The sequence below is a fragment of the Coenobita brevimanus genome, chromosome 98 (genome assembly GCF_032717465.1).
Source record: "Coenobita brevimanus isolate Jiangsu-jjx chromosome 98, ASM3271746v2, whole genome shotgun sequence".
In the NCBI taxonomy this organism is placed as follows: Eukaryota; Metazoa; Arthropoda; class Malacostraca; order Decapoda; family Coenobitidae; genus Coenobita; species Coenobita brevimanus.
Genome location: NC_137051.1, coordinates 20,954,201 through 20,974,118, shown reverse-complemented (window position 1 = coordinate 20,974,118; position 19,918 = coordinate 20,954,201). Strand labels below are relative to the sequence as shown.

Here is a 19,918-nt window from a genome sequence, read left to right as displayed (position 1 = left end):
CACGGAGGATCAGGATGGTAGATAGGTGTGACAGAGGAGATAAGGGTAGAATGAGGTTCGGGGTGTGGTGTTAGGGTAGGGTGATGGAAGAATTTAGGGCGAAAGGGAGTTACGGTTGAGAGAACAGGATGGTAAATGGGTACAATAGAAGTTACGTCAGAAGGAGGGTAAGGGTGGGGGTGTTGAGTAATGCCTTTTAGAAGAGGTTAGGGCAGGAAGGGGTTTGTGGTGGGTGTTAGGGTAGGGTGTGGTGATGCAGCAGGTGTGGTAGGTAGGTCATCATCATCAACAGCAGCAGAAGCAGGAAGGGACCACCACCACACTCGCTCACACCGCTAGACGACTCTGACGGCAGAAAAACAGAAATATACAGTATTTGTGGACATTAGTTATGTTTAGGTAAATCATTGCAGAAAAGTACAAATGCTAATTAGCCATAAGCTTATATGCACTAATGACTCTTGAATCTTCTTACACACACACACACACACACACACACACACACACACACACACACACACACACACACACACACTATAATTATGCAGTAAATATCGATATAGCAGCCAGTAAAGACAGTGAGAAGTGACACATAACAGAGATAAAAGCTGTAACAGAACCTTCCAATCTTCCATCTCAGCCGCAGAATTATTAATGCTGTTGACATAGAAATACGGTATCAACACATGTATGAATCTGAACCTTATATCAATTCTCATGGAGCAGAGCAAAGGAGGTAGTGGTGTTGTTTGGATGGCAAGGATGTACCATAATTATTTAGGGTCAGGTGGTAAGGAGGGTGGTGGGGTCATGTGGTTGGGGTCATAAGGTGGGGTATATAAGCCGAGTTCGGTGAAGGTTGTTGGCAGGGAATTATGGGTTCACTGGGAGGGGTTACAGGGGTCACCAGGGTCATTAGGAGGGGTCACAGAATCGTAAGTAGGGGTCACAGGGGGTCACTAGGAGGGGTCACAGAGGGTCGCTAGGAGGGGTCATAGGAGATGACTAGGAGGGGTCACAGAGGGTCACAAGGATTAGTCACAGGGTGTCATTAGATGGGGTAACCTGGAGTCTTAAGGAGGGGTCATGGGGTCACAAGGAGGGGTCACGGGTCACAGGATCACATGGAGGGGTCGCAGGGTCACAGAGGATCACAAGGAGGGGTCACAGGGGGTCACAGAGGATCATAAGGAGGGGTCACGGGTCACAGGATCATAAGGAGGGGTCACGGGGGTAGTGGAATCATCGTTTGTGACTCACCGGGGTAGAGTGGGTAAGACTTTGGGTCGGTGGGCGGGTGTGGCTCCTGAACATAGCGATGGGGGGAGGCGTCGGTGGGGTCCGCTACTGGGGGGACGCTCGACCCTGGGGGGGGGAGCAGGGGCATGGGGGAGTCACTTATGAAAACCTCAGACGGGACAGTTTTTTTCTTTACGAATATTTTAGCATGAGTTTATTTATTTGTATTTGTTCATTATAGGGTATGGGCATGACACTGAAATTTAGTTTAATTAATTTTGCTAGCTTTAATAATTACTTAATTTTTGGCCAAATTTATGAACTTGAAGTATTAATGCATATTCCAGTGTGTGTGTGTGTGTGTGTGTGTGTGTGTGTGTGTGTGTGTGTGTGTGTAAGTAGGAATGGTTTCTTTTGATGTAGATGAAATTGTCTTATGGCAGCAGGAATACACTGCACAGTACAAAAGACCACAATACTCCATACTGAATACGTAGCTATAGGGAGATATTTTTTTTTTTTTTTTTTACCAACGCATCAATACAGAGGGTTTCTCCTAAACTGGAAAAAAGATCTGGCGGTAACAGGATGATAAAAAGACATGGTAGCGAAGGAGTTTAATGAAGTGACCCTTTATATTTCCCCCAGAAAAGGGCCTAGTGGACTGAGAGCCGAGATGAACCCTTCAGGGGCCAGATTAGAGGGTGGTGTGCCCCCGACCTAAGACCGTGATGTAAAAGATACCTAATCTGACCTCAATCGTAAGACGGTAGTAAGAGTAGATTAAAAATAAAGAGGGATCATTGCAGTTGGAGGGGTTAATGAAGTGAACTCGTTTTTGTTTTTTTGTTTTTTTCCTGTTTTTTCCTTCGCCTACTCAGGATAAACTTTCCTCCCGTAGCCAAATTGTGGGACGGGTTTAAGAGCGTGGTGTTAGTTAGTACGGGTTAAATCGTAAGGCGGTGGGGAGTGTAGAATAAAAATAAAGGGGAGTAATGAAGTGCCCTCGTATTTTTCTCTCCCAGGATGAACCCTCCCGTGGCCAAATTGTAACCCGGGTTTAAGAGGACGGTGTAAAAGTTAAATCCTGGTGGGTATAATGAGGGAAGCGAAGGGGCCGCAGCGCAACCCATACCTAAAGTTACTGTAAATTGGCTACAGACTTTGTGAGGGGGATTTGGTTAAAGTTGTAAATCTTGAGTGGGGGCTTAATAAGGTGGATTTAAGGAAGGTTATATCTCCAGGTCACTTATATCCAGAAGTAGCCTATATATCTCTTGAATACATCTATCTAACTATTCCTCTTTAATGGGGCTTTTGAGTGGGAGGAAATATAGAGAAGGGGGTTAGTAAGATGGATTAAACTTAAGGCTTCTCTTCTCGATAAATCCTAAGTACCCGGTACTGTTTGTTCCCCCTTCTGATGAGAGCTTGAGAGGAGATTAGTAGGGTGGATGAAACACGGCTGTATATCTTCGACTCATGTTAATCCAGCACATCCCTCTCCCCCTCTAACAGTACTTTGAAAATAGTGTTAATCTTGAAAGGGGGTAAATGAGATGGATTAAAAGTAGGGTACATTTCTTGAATACATATAGCCCTAATTATATTACCCTTCATATGTGGGAGTTCGAAAAGGAGTGTTAATCTTGAAAGGAGTTAAGTGGATTAAAAGTAGCCCGTATCTCCTGGCTGTGTAATATTATACACATTACCCCTCTTATGGGACTTTGAAAAGGGTGTTAATCTTGATAAGGTATAGAATGTACGAGTATATTTCTCTTAAATAATATTCCCTTTTAACTGTTCATTTTGCATGTAGCACCTTTTTACTCTCTTGTACACGGCTAAAGGAAACTAAACAGTATAAGAACACAAAGGAGAACATCAGGGTTTAAATGGCGTAATAAACAGCTAAGCAAAATTGCACTGACTCATACCAAGTCACTAAGAACACCACCTTTAGATGACTGGCTAAGCCCAGTGATGGTAGCGAGGTGTGGCTGAACCCCCCCCCCCACACACACACACTTCGTATACTTCGTATAGAGAATGATTTAGCAACGAAGTAGGCTGCCTTGATGTAGTGTACCATTTTATTATATATATATATATATATATATATATATATTTATCTATCTAAATAGATTATATACCGGTATATATTATAGGTAGATAGATAGATAGAAGAAAACAAAATGGAAAATGTACAGTACTTGTCCACCCATTACGTAATTTCGCTTGGTAATGTATTAGTTTGAGTATATTTACATATTTTGTGTGGTTATATATTCATGTGTACGTGTGTGTGGGTGTGTACGTGCACAACACCCCGCCATACTCTTTATATATTCATGTGTATGTGTGGGTGTGTACGTGCACAACACCCTGCCATACTCTTATGGGATAATAACAAGAATTAATCCTCTGGGGCGGAGGTGCTTCCCTCAGCTGAATCAAATCATGTCCTCTTTAGAATAAAATGTTAGTGTGTCAGTCGTCCTTAAGGGGTTAATGAAACATGCAAGGCTTAATTTATTTTTGCACAAGTCAGCAGCAGCCTTTCGTTCCTCTTCCCTAGGCAATTCGAAAGGGTTTTTAATAAGACGGGCAAAGCCTATTAACTTCCTCCCCTGGACCCTGATTTCGGCTCCTACACTAATGAGATTTTTAAAAAGGCTTAAGTCTGAATACGTAACCTGGTCTTTATGTTGCTGTAGTTCGTTCACCTTAACTTGGCTGAGCTTTTTGCCCCAATACAGCTTCGTTCTCGTAGCTCAGTGGGAGAATAAGACAGTATTACGGTTCTGTTTCTTTCCCATAGTTCTTCGTTCGTAGCTCAGTGGCAGAACAAGACGGTGTTACGGCTTCATCTTTTCCGTAGGACTTCTTCGTGATTAGCACCGTAATCTTCTGTTCGTTTCATGTTACAACTTAGCATTCAAGATGGACAACTGGAAATTTTAGGTCAAGATAAGTGAGAGGAGTTTAGTTCTTTTAGGAGTACTTTGAAAATAGTACCGGATAGATAAAAAAAAAATACTCCAGATCACATCAACAGTTTTAATATAAATCGGCATTGAAAGACTTACCACTCATGTACAGTCGGCTGCAAAAGTCATTCGCCTCTCTTGCCGCTTTTTTCCACCGCTGGATTAGTAAACTCTTCAGCATGACGTAGTGGACTGAGATGCATATTATTATCCATCTGTGGGTGATACTCTGCAGCTTAGTTCACTACGTTTCATCCAAGCATCTGACACCAGCGATGAGAGAGGCAGGAGGCGAATTACGTTTTGTAGTTGACTGTAGGCCACTCCCGCTACATGTATCCAAACTGTAATCTTAATAGTACGAAGCCTGTAATACTGCGGGTAAAATTGAACTCATATAAACTGGCCATTGAACGTAATCCAAAATGCCATTAGACAGAAGGGGATTAGGAAGATTTATCCTCTTCAGAACTGCGTCATGCTTCGTGGGATTTATGAAACGAGCTGAGAGAGAGAGAGAGAGAGAGAGAGAATAAAGGGTTGAAGACAAGGGGGCTGCAGATTGTGTATGTAAATGAGCTCCCGTTTCTCCTCTACCTCATAAGGGGAGATGAGAACAGTAAGATAGGAGAGAGAGAGAGAGAGAGAGAGAGAGAGAGAGAGAGAGAGAGAATCTGATTGTTCTGTGCTTAAATGAAATTCAAGCAGAGTATGTTACTACATGACAATAAGAAAGGAGAGAGAGAGAGAGAGAGAGAGAGAGAGAGAGAGAGAGAGAGAGCTCTGAGATAAAAGTGGAAAAAGTAAAAAGGAAAAGCCAAGAGAAAAAGAATCCCCCGCCTGATGAAGCACCATGAAGCACTCTCAACGCGGGTGGGGGAACTACATCGCGGCGGGGAGGGCAAAAATCCACTTAACTCAGGACTGTGTAACCTTCCGCGCGCACCCACTTTATGGCGCACAAAACTGAGGCCCGGGGTAAACATAAGCTTGGGGTTGCGCCGCCGACAGCTCCCCACTTCGTTAACTCTGAGTAATCTTAGCAACATGAAGCACCTCAAGCACTAGAGGGGAGTTATGGGTTATTTCCTGTCCCCATGGGTCGGAGGAAATTGAACTTCTTACCCTCCTCACGCCGCGTACCGACCTACCTCACCTCCTTCTCCATTTCCTTAAAACGGAGAGAAGTGGGGATGTACAGTTGGGGACAAAACTTTGCCGTATGTTTCACTTCTTACCCAATATTCTCTGCTGACTAATATTCCCAGGCTGAGAGATGCATGTTATGTTTCTCCGCTCAGAGATAAATCCTCTTTGATATGGTGCCCCAGTAAGGAAAGTGGTGAACATGTCCCAAGTGTGAAGTAGATGCAGTGGAATATCAGAGGAGCTTTTGTTCCTGTCTATGTGAGAGCTTCTCCCTCCATATTCCTGCCAGACTTGTGATATCGCTGCCTTTGTTCTTCATTCCCTACCAGACTTACTCGCAGGCTTTCATTCCTTTATTCCTTTATTTTTATTTTTATTCTTTGACCAGATGTACCACTACGATATCACCTCAGTTTTCTTCCTTCACAACCAGACCTGCATTCAGGAAACCATGTCCATTTCTTTTTTCCGAACTCAACTAGGCTAAGCCTAGTCATGCCCTGGTCCCTGAATTACTGCATTGCTGAGGACCTGTTGTCTTACATCAGTCGTCCGAGTGACATCAGCCAGGTCATCCCCAGCACCAAGGCAGCCTACACTGTCATCTGGCGCTTACCTCGTGGAGACATAAAACTTATTGACCCTGGTTATTGACTCACACTCAGTGTGGTTGTAGCGTTGAGTTACAGGTTTTATGTTGCTCCTCACCCTCCCTATCTCCTTCCCCTAGTCACGCTTTTCAAGGGGACATGTATAAAATATACTTCTGCGTTCCTTAGCTGTGTCTTTGTGAGGGTTCAGCAAGTAAAAACAAGTGTTCTAAAAAGACTCGTTAGACGAGATAAGAGGAGGCTATATGATGGAAAGGCAACAGAGACTGAAATTAAGTAAGAATGACGGTCAGAGCACAATAGCTGCGTATCAGGCCATAAAGGAGTTAACTGGGACTGAAAAGAGAAGGAAGGAAATACCTGTACGAGATAGAAATGGTAAATTGCTGACTAAAGATTTGGATATAAAAGGAAGGTGGAAGGAGCCTTTTGAATTTATTCTAAACAGACCAATCCCAGCTGAAGAGGACATTTTGTCAGCCGAAAGAGATTTGCAGATAGAAACAGGGGATATAACCTTGGAAGAGGTAGCAAAATCTATAAAGGAATTAAAGAATTTTAAGGCCCTAGGAGAAGATGGAATACTTCCCGAAATGCTTAAGGTGGAAAATGATGAGTTCATGAATGCGCTTTTGAAGCTTTTTAATGTGGTTTGGGATAATGGTGGAATTCCAGAAGAGTGGAAAAATGGAGTGATTATTAAAATACCAAAAAAGGGAGATTTAAGTGTGAGTGGAAATTGGAGAGGGATAAGTTTGACACCTGTAGTTGCAAAAGTCTTTTCCAAAATCTTGTTGAACAGAATAGAGCCAGTACTTGATAAAATTTTAAGTGAAGAACAAGCGGGATTTAGAAAGGGTCGAGGTTGTAATGATCAGATTTTTATTGTAAGGCATCGAATACAACAGGCAAATGAGATGAAAATACCGCTTAGTATGTGTTTTGTGGACTTTGAAAAGGCGTTTGATAGTTTTTCATGTGGGGCTATGTTGAAAGTTATGAGATTCTATGGTATACCAGAAAAGTTTGTAAATACTATTAGAAGCATGCATGAAGGTACTTTTTGTAAGGTAATGGTGGGTGGTTCTTTGAGTGATCCATTTGATGTTAGGTCAGTAGTGAATCAAGGAGGAGTTCTTTCGTCTTTACTGTTTTGGTTATGGATTACGTTATGAGAAAGTTGTAAGGAGAACAGGTGCAGGAATTAATTGGAAAGATAATAAGAGGCTGATGGATTTGGACTATGCTGATGATGTACTGATTTGCGGAAGTATTTACGAGATGCAGAGGGTGCTTGATTGTCTGATGGAGGAAGGAGAAAAAGTGGGATTGGTAATAAATTGTGGAAAGACTGAAATTATTAATATGAACGTGGAGAACCAAATCGATTGTGTAATTTGGAATAATGTAGTGAAGAATGTAGAAAACTTTAAATATCTGGGAACGATTGTATCATCTAATGGATCATTAAACAGTGAAATTGAGGAGAGGATTAGACAGGCTTGGCGAGCTGTTGGAATGTTGAAATCTGTTTGGAATAATAATATGCTTTCGGTACATACTAAAGTGAAAATTTACAAGTCTATGGTTAGACCAATTTTGATTTATGGGCATGAGTCATGGTACAATACAATTGCAACAGATCAGAAAGTATTAGGATTTGAGAATAAAATAATGAGAATGATTCTTGGGATAAAGTGGCAAGATAGAGTTACAAATGAAAGAGTAAGGGATATTACGAGAATGGAACCAGTTGATATGTGAGACTGTCTCGCTGGAAATGACTGGGGCACATATATAGAAAAGAAGGCAGTTTAATACAGGATGTGCCAGAGTGGGCTGCTAGAGGAAGAAGAGGCAGAGGTAAGCCGAGAGAAACCTGGTTGGGGACAAGGAAAAGAGAAGCAGGAGAGGAGTGTTGGTGGGACCTAAAGGAGATGGCAAGAGACAAATATTGGTGGAGAGAGTTCATCGAGGCCCTATGCATCCCGTGGGGTGCCACAGGAAATGAATGATTGATTGATTGATTGACGAGACATTTGTAGGATAGTGACCTCTTTTTTCTTTCAGCCATTACTAGACTTACTCGTATGATATCATTTCCTTTTTCTTCTTAATTCTGCATCAGATATACTTTGTACAGTAACTTTTTCCTCTCTCTCTCTCTCTCTCTCTCTCTCTCTCTCTCTCTGCTTGTGATAGCCTTCCTTTCTGGTCTTACCCTGTTGTCCATACGAGAGTTTCTCCATTCCTTGCCGTACACAAGGTACTTTTTCCATCCCCGCCGAAACTACGATAACTTTTGTTTTTCCTAGCCAGAAGAATGAAAACATCTTCCATGGCTCCTTCCAAGATGTTCGATAGCCTCTTCCACTCTTCCTGTTAGATACTGTACATGATCGCCTCTGTCTTTACTCTCCCTGTTTCATTTTCCCTTCCATGCTAGACTAGGGGTATCCCCTCCACTCCCTTTTCCCAGCCAGATTCAGGTTAACCCATCCTTCGCTCTCTCTTCCCTGTCAGACGCATGATTACCTCCCCTTTCCTGTTAGATGCATATATGCCTGTCCATCGCTCTCTCTTCTCAGTCAGACTCACGAGAATCCCCCCTTATTGTTTGGCTCATAGCCTTTCCATCCCTCCCCCTTCCCTGCCAGTCATGATAACCTGTCCTTCACTCTCCCCTGCCAGACTCATGATAATCTTTTTCATTGCCCCTTCTCAGCCAGAGCCATTATACTCTTTCCACTCTCTCATCCCTGCCAGGCTCATGATAACCTTGTCTTAATGCTTTCCCGTTAGACTTAGATTAGCTTTCTTCATTGCTAGAAGTATGGTAGCCTTTCCCTCCCACTCTCCCTTCTTTGCCAAACGTATGATTAATTCTCTATTCCTTGCCAGATACATTATTTCCTCTCCATTCGATGCTAGAGGTACTATAGAATGCACTTTCCTCAGCCAGACTCACGATACAATACAATAAAGCTCTAAGCCCTCGCCATACATACAGTACAACGACAACCAGTCTGAATCCTCCCTTTAGATGTACGGTGCGATAACCTCTCTCTCCTCTTTCTCCCGCCTTCTCCTTCCTGCCAGAACACAAACCCTCCACTTCAGAAGCTCCTTGCCAAATGTACCTTGAAGCACTGATAACCTTTCTGATCCCCCTCAAGACATAACGTACAGTAACACCTCTGAATTCTCTCTTTAGACACATAGTACGATAGCTTTTCTCTCATTTCCTCCCTCTTCTTCCTTCCAGACGCACGAGCCTCTCCGATGCTTCCTTTAGACACAGGATGCAATAACCTCTCTCTCTCTCTCTCTCTCTCTCTCTCTCTCTCTCTCTCTCTCTCTTTCCTCTTTTTCTCCAGCCCTCTCCTTCCTGCCAGACACACGAACCACCGTTCCTCCCTTTTAAACATAGGGTACGATAACCTCTCCACCCTTCTGTTTCTCCCGCCGTCTCCTTCCTGTCAGACGCATGAACCCTCCGCCCCAGAAGCCCCTTGCCAAATCAAGCCTGAAGCTATGATAACCTTTCTAATCCTCTTAAGACGTAGTGTACAATAACCTCTGAATCCTCTCTTTAGACACGGTACAATAACTTCTTCCTCAGTTCCTCCCTGCTGGCGTCTCCTTCCTGCCAGACGCGCGAACCGACTCTTCCCTGGAAAACCCTTGCGAAGTCTACCCTGGCGATCATTAAAGCTAAAATAATCTTTCCAATCCCCACTTGAAATACTGTACATTATCCTCTCCTATCCTCCCTTTACACATGAGGTAGCGCAAAGCTCTCTCTCTCTCTCTCTCTCTCTCTCTCTCTCTCCCCCCTGCCAGACGCACAATCCCACCCTTCCCCGGAAACCCCTTGCCAAATCTACCCTGACGATTATTGTAAGTTTTAGCCGCGCGGTTTGGCACAACTGCTCGTTCCGGTGTGACGTGTGAGCGGGAGGGCGGGCCGTATGCTATGCCTTCTGGGGGAAATTTTCAGTTTACCTTTTTACACGCCCTTTTTTTGAGCTTTTTCGATTTTTGCTTTTGTGTAGCGTTTTTTTTGGGGGGAGGGGGCTACTGTTATCTACTGTTATTTTTTTCTTTATATACGTGTTTCACAAACTTTCTTCTTACCGTTATTTAATTTTCGATTTTGTTTTTATATAGCGTTTTAATTGGGTTTATTGTTTTTTTCGTTTTTTTTTTTTACCTAGTTTATTTACTGTGCATTTTGACTGTTTTGATATTTACATGCATTTCGTTTTCTTTTTTTTATTATCGCCTTTTTACGGGCCGTTTCACGAGTGTAACTCGATTCTGCTTATATATATATATATATATATATATATATATATATATATATATATATATATATATATATATAAAGGGGTTAAAATCTTTTGCCACGAAGTTCAAGACGCAATAAACTCTGAACTAACAGTGTAAATATGTAAGTGTCCAGCGTGTAAGAAGGATCCCACTTACAGACTCATACAAAAGGTCTAACATACGAAGAATCCCTATTACGAAGAATCCCCCTTTAAAGAATACCACCATTTTGAAGAATCCTTTTCATGAAAAACCCCGTTTACGAAGAATCTCGAAAAATTCCACGTACGGAGAACCCCACTTAGGAATAATCTCACAAAGAATCTTTCACTCACGAAGAATCTCATCCACGAAGAATCTCTTACGAAGAACCTCGCACTTACGAAGCGTCTCTCACTTGCGAAGCATCTCCCACATACGAAGCTTTTCCCACTTACGGAGCGACACCCATTTACGAAGCGTCTCCCACTTACGCTGCCAGAAGGACGAAGGTGACGATGAGGAGGCCGAGGCGAGGTGAATGTGAATGGGCACCTCCATCCCCTCCACCCCTTCCACGTGGTACCGAAGGGGGCTCTCCGTGGTGGTCGTGGTCGTAGTCGTGGTTGTGGTGGTCGTGGTGGTCGTAGTTGTGGTGGTGGTCGTGGTTGTCAGTTCTGTGGGGGATAAAAGAATTGGTTATTAGGGTGGTATGGTAGTGGTAATAATGGTGGTTTTTGTGATGGTTGTGATGATGGTAGTAGCGGTAATTCTGGTGGTCGTACTGGTAGTTGTTGTCACCTCTGTGGGGTGATAAAAGGAGTGGTTATATAGATGGCTGTGATGAAGGCAGTAATGGTGGTGATTGTGACGGTTATGGTGATAGTGGTAGTGGTAGTGGTCGTGATAGTGTTGGTAGTAAGTGATAGTCGTGGGTGTGGTGGTCGTGGTTGTGGTCGTCGGCACTGGGAGATAAAATGAATGGTTATTAGAATGGATAAGTTATATGAAGGATGGTTGTGTTCGTAGTAATGATGATGGTGATGATAAATAACGGTGGTGGTGGTAAGATGATGGTTGTGATGATGTCCGTGGTGGTGATATACTATAGACTGCTATCGGTAGGTGGGTCGTGGTGGTGATATGCTATAGATTGCTATCGGTAGGTGGGTAAGTTTTATATATGTAGACGTGCCTTCAACAACATGCACTTTAATTCCTGTAATAAAACGAAGGTGAGTTAAAAGAGCGTCACTGTGCAATATAGACATGGGATTTATGTTTTACTGTTTATTCCGGCGATAGAGGTGGATGCCCGCACGTGGTGGCACCGATATGACGGGCTGGTGGAGCTGTCTGGTTATGCAAACGTCCTTCATTTTACTTCCCTCTCCCCCGAAAGGATGTGGGCTGCAGGAGAGGGGCAACTTGAGCCTGCAGTCCACTGGGTTGACATCCAGTAGGTGTGTTGCTGATCCCTTTCCTATGTATTTCTTTATCATCATCATCATCATCATCCCGATCACGTTACCTGTTTTTCCAACTTCCGGCCAAAGGTGTTGCAGGAACTATGATGCTGCTTCTTAGAGAGAGAGAGGTGGGGGGGGACCTTGAACTAATAAAGGGAGGAGAGAATATCATAACTTTTCAAAAACAGCTTATAAAAACAAGAAGACCGCTTTCTCACTTTCGCTGTGTTCTTCATTACCACCAAATTGCTCATCGTCATCATCATCATCATCATCATCATCATCGCTGCACCTTCCTTCATCATCCTTTTTTTTTTCCCTACTCACCCACTCGGTCAGGTTACTTACTCATTTACTGCCTTCCCCGTGTCTCGTCTACTCACTCATTTACTTACGTACGCACTTATTCACCTATTTACTAACATACTTCATCACTAATTATTATACTTATTTACTGACTTGCTATTTCCTCATTCATGTAATTTCATCTTTACTCACATACTCACCCACTTGTTATCTCTCCCATTCACATAAATTCTCATTCATTCACTAATATACAACATTTATTTACACAGTTACTAAGTCACTAATTTACCCACCTACCCACTCACTCACTAACTCACTCATAGGCTGTGGTTTTTAGTTATTGTGTCTGTGATCTAAATCTAATGCTGTTTTTGTCTTTAAAAATTAACAAAGTTACTAAAAAAAAAAAAAAATGTACTTCTGCGTTGGAATTGTTGCAATTAACCGAGTGCAACGCTCAGCTGTGATGTATAAATTGCATATGGCAGTTACGTGGCACGAAAATAACAGAAATAACATGTTGGGAAGCGCCAGCATTGTTACCTTTTCATAACAGTTGCTTTCATTATCAGTATTAGTTATCTTTATTTGTGAACTCATGGCTTCTTTCTTTCGTTCTTTCTTTATCAATTCAGTATTATGGTTTATTGATTTAGCTTATTGTTGCTACTGCCAGACGATTTACTTAAGTTTGAAAATGCCTCTTGGTAATGAAAGATTTAATGAACCATCTAATTCAAAAAGTGTCTCAGAAATTGAATGACATTTTCCGGTGATAGCAAGAATATGATATGGGAGTACCTCAATGTAAAATAATTTAGAACATATACTATACCCAATGTCAATTCCGATTCCCGTATTTTGTTTTGGCCATAAGAAGCAAATGGTTTCTCGCAGAGTTGGTTGAAGCCTATTAATAGTTAGTCTTATTTTCCACTCCCACAACATCAATATGATCTTTATACGTCTGCATGTCACATTATTTTTTTTTTCACATCTAAGATATCCTTTTCTTATTCCCAGTGAGCTTTCCATATTGGACAGATCATTCCAAAATCCACATCCCCTCCCAGAGGGTCTCAGCAGAATCAAAATTGTATATTTCTTCATATTTTTCTTTAACTCCTTTCCTCGTTTTCATTTGGTCAGAATATATGACAAGTTGAACACCTCCCTTTCTACATTTAAGAATGCTCCCCTGATCTTTTCAAATCTTACGAAGATTGTAGGTCCCATTCGACTGAGGGAACTTAAGTATATACTTTTAAAATTTAATTAGCCTTTGGTATTTCTTAAAATTCTTAACATAGCAGAAGATATGAAACTTGGAACACTATAATTCCTCTTAATTTAGGCCTCATGGGGAGAGAGTACATCATTGGCATTCCAGCAGACTATCACTGTGTAGATTAGAAAAAAAATTAAGATATACGGACGGAAAAGGTGCACAGACAGAAAAAAAAAAAAAACATTTAGGATGGGAAGAAATTCAGAGTTCTGTACCCATTACTACGTTCCATCAGCTATAAACGTTTTGTGAGGCCAGTGTAGAATGTAGTAATGGAAGTCTGGATCTCCTCCCGCCCCAAATGCTCTCTTGTTTCTGTGCCTTTTTATTCGTCTCTGGCTTCTGTGTTTTGTTATCTCTTGTTTCTGTGCCTTTTTATTCGTCTCTGGCTTCTGTGTTTTGTTATCTCTTGTTTCTGTGCCTTTTTTCATATCTTTTTTTTTCGTCTCTTCTTGTGCCTTTTTTTCATCTCTGTTTTTTTGTCTCTTGTTTCTGTGCCTTTTTTTTCGTCTCTGGTTTCTGTGCCCTTTTTCATCTCTTGTTTCTGTTTTTTTTTTGTCTCTTGTTTTTGTGCCCTTTTTCATCACTTGTTTCTTTTTTCTAATTTCTATGCCTTTCTTTCATCTCTTGTTTCCGTGCACTTCTATTTCATCTCTAGTTTCTGCACTTTTTCTATCCTTAACACTCATTTTAGATTTTTTTTGTTTCCTTTTTGTTCATGATGATCTTTTTATGCTAGCTACCAAATACGCATTAGCTGTTCTGTAAAACTACTATAGTGTATATATGAACATCTGTAATACGCCTTTAGCCTACTACTGTTTAATTATAACAAAAAACAAACTTACAGACAAATAACGGACACAAACAGACAGGCAAACTCACGGCCGCACGCCCGCACAAACCCCATCCCATCACACAGCACCACACCCACACATTAAATACGTTCCAATACCTCGTTTCAGTAATTAAGACCCTTTTCCATACACCATAGGTAAGAGGATTGATGGTGGAGCGCTCGCCACATTTTTTCATTAACCGCATCAGTACCGGGACGCTCATTTTTCATTTTGTTCCTCCTACCCACAGACGATTTTATTCAGCGTAGGGGAGAGTTTTAGGACGGGAGGGATTATTGGTCCCTTTTTTTTATTCCTGAAACCGCTTACTCAACTCAGGGGAGACCTAGAATTGGAGAGGTTAGATGCGGCCTTCATTTACCCCTTAGCTACCTCATGGGGCTCTTAAAATATAGATAAACTCGTCTGGTGGCAGCTACAATGAAGTAATAGTGTGTTCTCTGTCTTAGCCTCTTTGGTACGATGGTTTCTTTTTTATTTTTTCCCTTGCTACAGACAAACGGTGTTCTTTATCTTTGAGAAGCCATGTCACTTCTCGCCTTACAGCATCTCAGAGCAGTTCATCTCATAACATCACACCTGTCTCCTCCACCTGTCTCACTTGCCACTTCACCTCGTAACACTTTACTTCCCACTTTCTCCTACCTCGCGTCACACTTCCTAACTTGTCACTTACCTTTTCTTACCTCACAGTACCTCATTTTTTAATGTTCCTCAACACCTCTTTTCAGATACCTCACCTCTCACTTCACATTGGAACAACTCACCTAACATCCTCCTACCTCACCTCTCCTCTTTTGTCATCTGTCGCCTCACCTCTTATCTCACCTGTCTTATTATATACCTCATCTCTCACCTCACTTCTTCTCACCATATAGCATCAGCATCTCACACCTCATCTTACATCTCCTCCTCCTCACCTTCTACCTCAATTCTCACCTCCTCCAGCCTCACATCCCACCTCACACAAAACCTAACCTTGAAGCAGCTCACCTTATACACCTCAACCCCTTCAAACTCACTCGTCAGTTACAACACCTTGCTGTTTTATCATCTTCCTCACCTCTTCCCTCTCCTCTTACATGTCACTAAAAACCCATCTCACATCGGTTCACATTACTCCCTCTTCCACCTCTCTCACTTCACCTTGCCTGCATGCCACTTCCTCCAACCTCACACATCTCATCCATAACTCCCTTTCCTCCTTCCCTCGTCCCCCTTCCCCTCTCTCCTTGTCCCTCTCTCCCCTCTCAGTTTTTCCTTCTGTCATTCCTCATCACCTTCTCCCCTCTCCTCTCTCCTCATTTCCCTTACCACTCACCTCTTTGCCTCTCGCCTTCCCCCTCATCCTTCCTACCACTTCCCCCTCTCCACGTGTCCCCTCCCTGTCCCCTTATCCCCCATCTCCCTCCCGGCATCCCTTCTACCAATCCCCTCTCTGCACCTGCCCCTCCCCCGCATCACCAATCCCCCATCCCCTCTCCCTCTCAGTCTTCTCCCTCCCCTCTCTCTCACCTTCCTATTTCCCCTCCCCTCTCTCCCAGTCCCCCATCACTCATGCTTCTCCCCCCCCCCTACAGTGACATGTGATGGAAAGGGTGAGGGGGGTGAGGGGGGTGGACATCACTTTCACCCACCCTAGCACTTTACTCGATTACCTCTGGCTCACTCACTCACTTTCTCTCAATCATACTCTTTAATTTTCTCCCGCTTCACTCCTCTCGGTAAATACGTTCCTGGTTGTTAGTTACTCCTCTTTTCGCTTCCGATTTGCTCACTCTCTCACACTCTCGCTGTCTTTCAAAATCTCATTCACTCAGTTTCAATTTCCCTCCCCTCTCGCTGTCACTCAGTATTGTTTTATGTTCACTGACTGACTGACTCGCTCACTCACTCACTCACTCAGCTGACTGACTGACTGACTCACTCACTCACTCAGCTGACTGACTGACTGACTGACTCACTCACTCACTCACTCACTCAGCTGACTGACTGACTGACTGACTCACTCACTCACTCACTCAGCCGACTGACTGATTGACTGACGCACGCACGCACGCACGCACGCACGCACGCACGCACGCACGCACGCACACACACACACACACACACACACACACACACACACACACACACACACACACACACACACACACACACACACACACACACACACACACACACACACACACACACACACACACACACACACACACACACACACACACACACCTTTCCTTTTCACCGACTCATACTTTCATTAGCAATTCTTTTTAATATTTTGTACAGTTTTTTATCAAGTTCGTATTTTTTTTCTGTTATTTACTTATGCTCCTCTGACTCGTTTACATTGACCCTCAGTCTTGCTCACTTTTTTAACTAACTTTCTTATATTTATGAACAACTACTAGTTCACTCGTACTCTCTCTCTCCTTTTTGCACTCGTCTGTATTACTGTAGTTCTCTTTTGTATCTCATTCCTTCCTTTCCATCTTAGTATCTTACATTTCATTCTAATTTCCCATCATCTTCCACTATCCGCCCTTTTCATCAGCGTTTTCTTCATCCTCTTAATTCAGTCATATCTTTCTATCTATCTATCCATTTATCTATTTATTTATCTATCTATCTATCTATCTATCTATATACCGGTATATGTATACATGCTACAGTTAATTTGTGTAACCAGCGATTTCATGAAATCCGTAGTGAATTCCTGAGTTTAAATTGGGATGGGTTAATTTAGGTTACTTTAAATTAGGCTACGGTAAAGTTAGGCTGGAGTAATCTGGGTTAAGTTTAGGTTACATTAGGCTAGGCTAGGCTAGTTAGGTTAGGTTAAGTTAATGTAGATAAATGCTGAACATAACTTTGCATTCATCTAAATTACCCTAGCCTAAGCTAACCTAACTAACCTACCCCTACGTAACGTAAACCTAACCTTGATTATCCCAGCCTAACCTAACCACGGCTTAAATTAATCTAACCTAAACCAACCCATCACGGTTTAAACTCATTTCACGAATTCACCAGAGATTTCGTGAAATCACTGGTTACACAAACTCACCGTAATATATATATATATATATATATATATATATATATATTTCTTTGTTCCCTTCCTTTTCCTCTCTCCTCTCTTATCGTCTTCCACTTCGCCCTCTCGTTTAGCGTTCTCCCCTTCTTCCTCTGCATTCGCATCTTCCATATTATCTCATTTTCTTTTCTTCCTGTCATTATTCCTCTCTCTCTCTCTCTCTTACCTTTCATTTCTCTCCTTTCCATCTCCCTCTTCTCCTCTCCCCTTTAGTACACCTCTTCCAGTCACTTAACCCTTTTGCATCCTGTCCTTCATGTCTTCCATTTCCCATTACAAGTAGCTGTGCAAAAGATAAATGTAAATGATGGAGTAGGTAAGTGGAATAGACTCCCGGAATATGCCGTCAGAATCACCAATATCGGTATATTCCAGGATACGTTAATCAGTATGTGTAGTCTCTCTCTCTCTCTCTCTCTCTCACACACACACACACACACACACACACACACACACACACACACACACACACACACACACACACACACACACACACACACACACACACACACACACACACACACACACACACGCACCTTGAATATTAAGTCTTGGTTGCATGAAATTCGATGAAGCTTAGTTATAGGGTAGGAATGAATCTCCTTGGTTACTACTCTGATCGACCCTCCATCTGACCACACGGCCGTCAACTGAACCGAAGGTTTTACGATCTATGTCAAGTCAAATAAACAACGCAATAGTAGATGTCTGTACAGCGTAGATAGATAATTTGAATGGCATTTTTTTTCATGTGTAGTATTGTCCCTTGCACATATCATTGGCTTTTGTGTTTAATTATGATGGATGTCTTGAGACGTGAGCTAAGTTTCAAGTATAATTTCCCCCCTACACAAAGGAATGGAAACTAGGAAAAATATGTTCAGTAGAGTTTATTGTACGCTTGCTTGACACTGTTCATCTGGTGTTGCAGTTCTGGTGCTAATTTTTATCGCTAATGTGTATTTATTTGTCTTTTCCAGGTAAGTGTGTTTCGTCGTTGGAAGTGCTTCATCACCCTGTTTTCCTTCACAGTTCATTGGTCGCAAGGATTACAGGATACAGGTGAGCTTGCCGAAGTACTATCCCTTTTTTAACTTTCACTTTTTTTATTTTTTAATCACTGATTAGGAAACGGGATTTAATTAAAGCCGGACCACCACTTTGGGACCATAAGATATGTGTGATGTGTTTATTTATGTGCTCTTCATCTCACTTCCTTTCCTGCTTGCCCATCCCTACTCTCCCCACCTACTTTCTCCCCTTCCCATTCCCCTCCACGCTTCCTCCCATCCACCCCATCCTGTCAACCTTATCTCTTTCCTCCCCACCCCTCCACTTCCTCATCTTCCTCTTCGCTTCGCCTACTTACCGTATATCTCCCCACCCCATCTCCCTTCTTACCACTCTCTCGTCTCACCTCCTGCCTTCCCACCCCCTCCTCCCCTTCCCACCTCCTCTCCCTCAACTTCCTGCTCTTCCCACTCCCTTCCCCCACCTCCTATGCCTCCCATCCCCTCCTTCCCACTCCCTTTCCTCTACCTCCTCTCCTTCCCACCCCTTTCTCTTCCATCCTCTCCTTCCCACCCCCTCCTCCCTCGCCACCCCCTCTCCCCAAGGAACCATCGAGCCTGCACACAGCCCCCCAGACAGACGTGATCCCCTCCCCACCACACCATAACACATAACACACACCCTCGGATAAACTTCCAGACAGCCCACATAACACCAAACCCTAACACAGAGACAGCGATGGAGTGGTGGAGGATGGCGAAAGGATGGGGAGTATTGGCGGAGGGAAAAGGAGGTAGGAGAGGAGGGGAGGGGAGGAAAGAGGAGGGAAGGGGGTTTTGGAGGAGGAAGGGATGGGAAAGGGTGGGGAGGGGAGGGAAGAAGAGTATTAGAGGAGGAGGGAATGAGGAGGGGATTATTGGAGGAAGAAAAGGGAGGTAGGAGAGGAGGGAAGGGGAGGAGATTTGAGGGGAAGGAGAGGATAGCGAAGTATTGCAGGAAGAGGGTAAGGGAAGTGGGGAGGATAGTATTGATGTTAGGGAGGGGAAGGGGGAGAGGGGAGTATAGGTAAAGGGAAGTATAGGGGGAAGAGGGAAGGGAAAGGGAAGTTTAGGAGGGGAAAGGGAAGGGAAAGGGAAGTGTAGGAGGGGAGAGGGAAGGGAAAGGGAAGTGTAGGAGTGGAGAAGGAAAGGAAGGGGAAGTGTAGGAGGGGAGAGGGAAGGGAAAGGGAAGTGCTGGAGGGGAGAGGGAAGGGAAAGGGAAGTGTAGGAGGGGAGAGGGAAGGGAAAGGGAAGTGTAGGAGGGGAGAGGGAAGGGAAAGGGAAGTGTAGGAATGGAGAAGGAAGGAAGGGGAGGTGTAGGAGGGGAGAGGGAAAGGGAGTGCTGAAGAGGAGAGGGAAGGGAAGGGGAGGTGTAGGAGGGGAGAGGGAAAGGGAGTGCTGGAGGGGAGAGGGAAGGGAAAGGGAGTGCTGGAGGGGAGAGGGAAGGGAAAGGGAGTGCTGGAGGGGAGAGGGAAGGGAAAGGGAGTGCTGGAGGGGAGAGGGAAGGGAAAGGGAGTGCTGGAGGGGAGAGGGAAGGGAAAGGGAG

At 43.4% G+C, this 19,918-nt stretch overlaps 1 protein-coding gene across 1 annotated transcript in view; it reads right to left on the bottom strand.

The window, feature by feature from the left end:
• Positions 1-235: 235 nt before the first annotated feature.
• The window catches only part of LOC145413990 (uncharacterized), a 130,652-nt gene continuing 110,969 nt past the window's right edge, over positions 236-19,918 (bottom strand). The window contains exons 8-10 of the mRNA XM_080283563.1: positions 10,798-10,980; positions 1,261-1,365; positions 236-345 (exon numbers count right to left, since the gene is read on the bottom strand). Coding sequence (XP_080139689.1) covers positions 236-345; positions 1,261-1,365; positions 10,798-10,980 — 398 coding nt within the window. The remainder of the gene's footprint in view (positions 346-1,260; positions 1,366-10,797; positions 10,981-19,918) is intronic.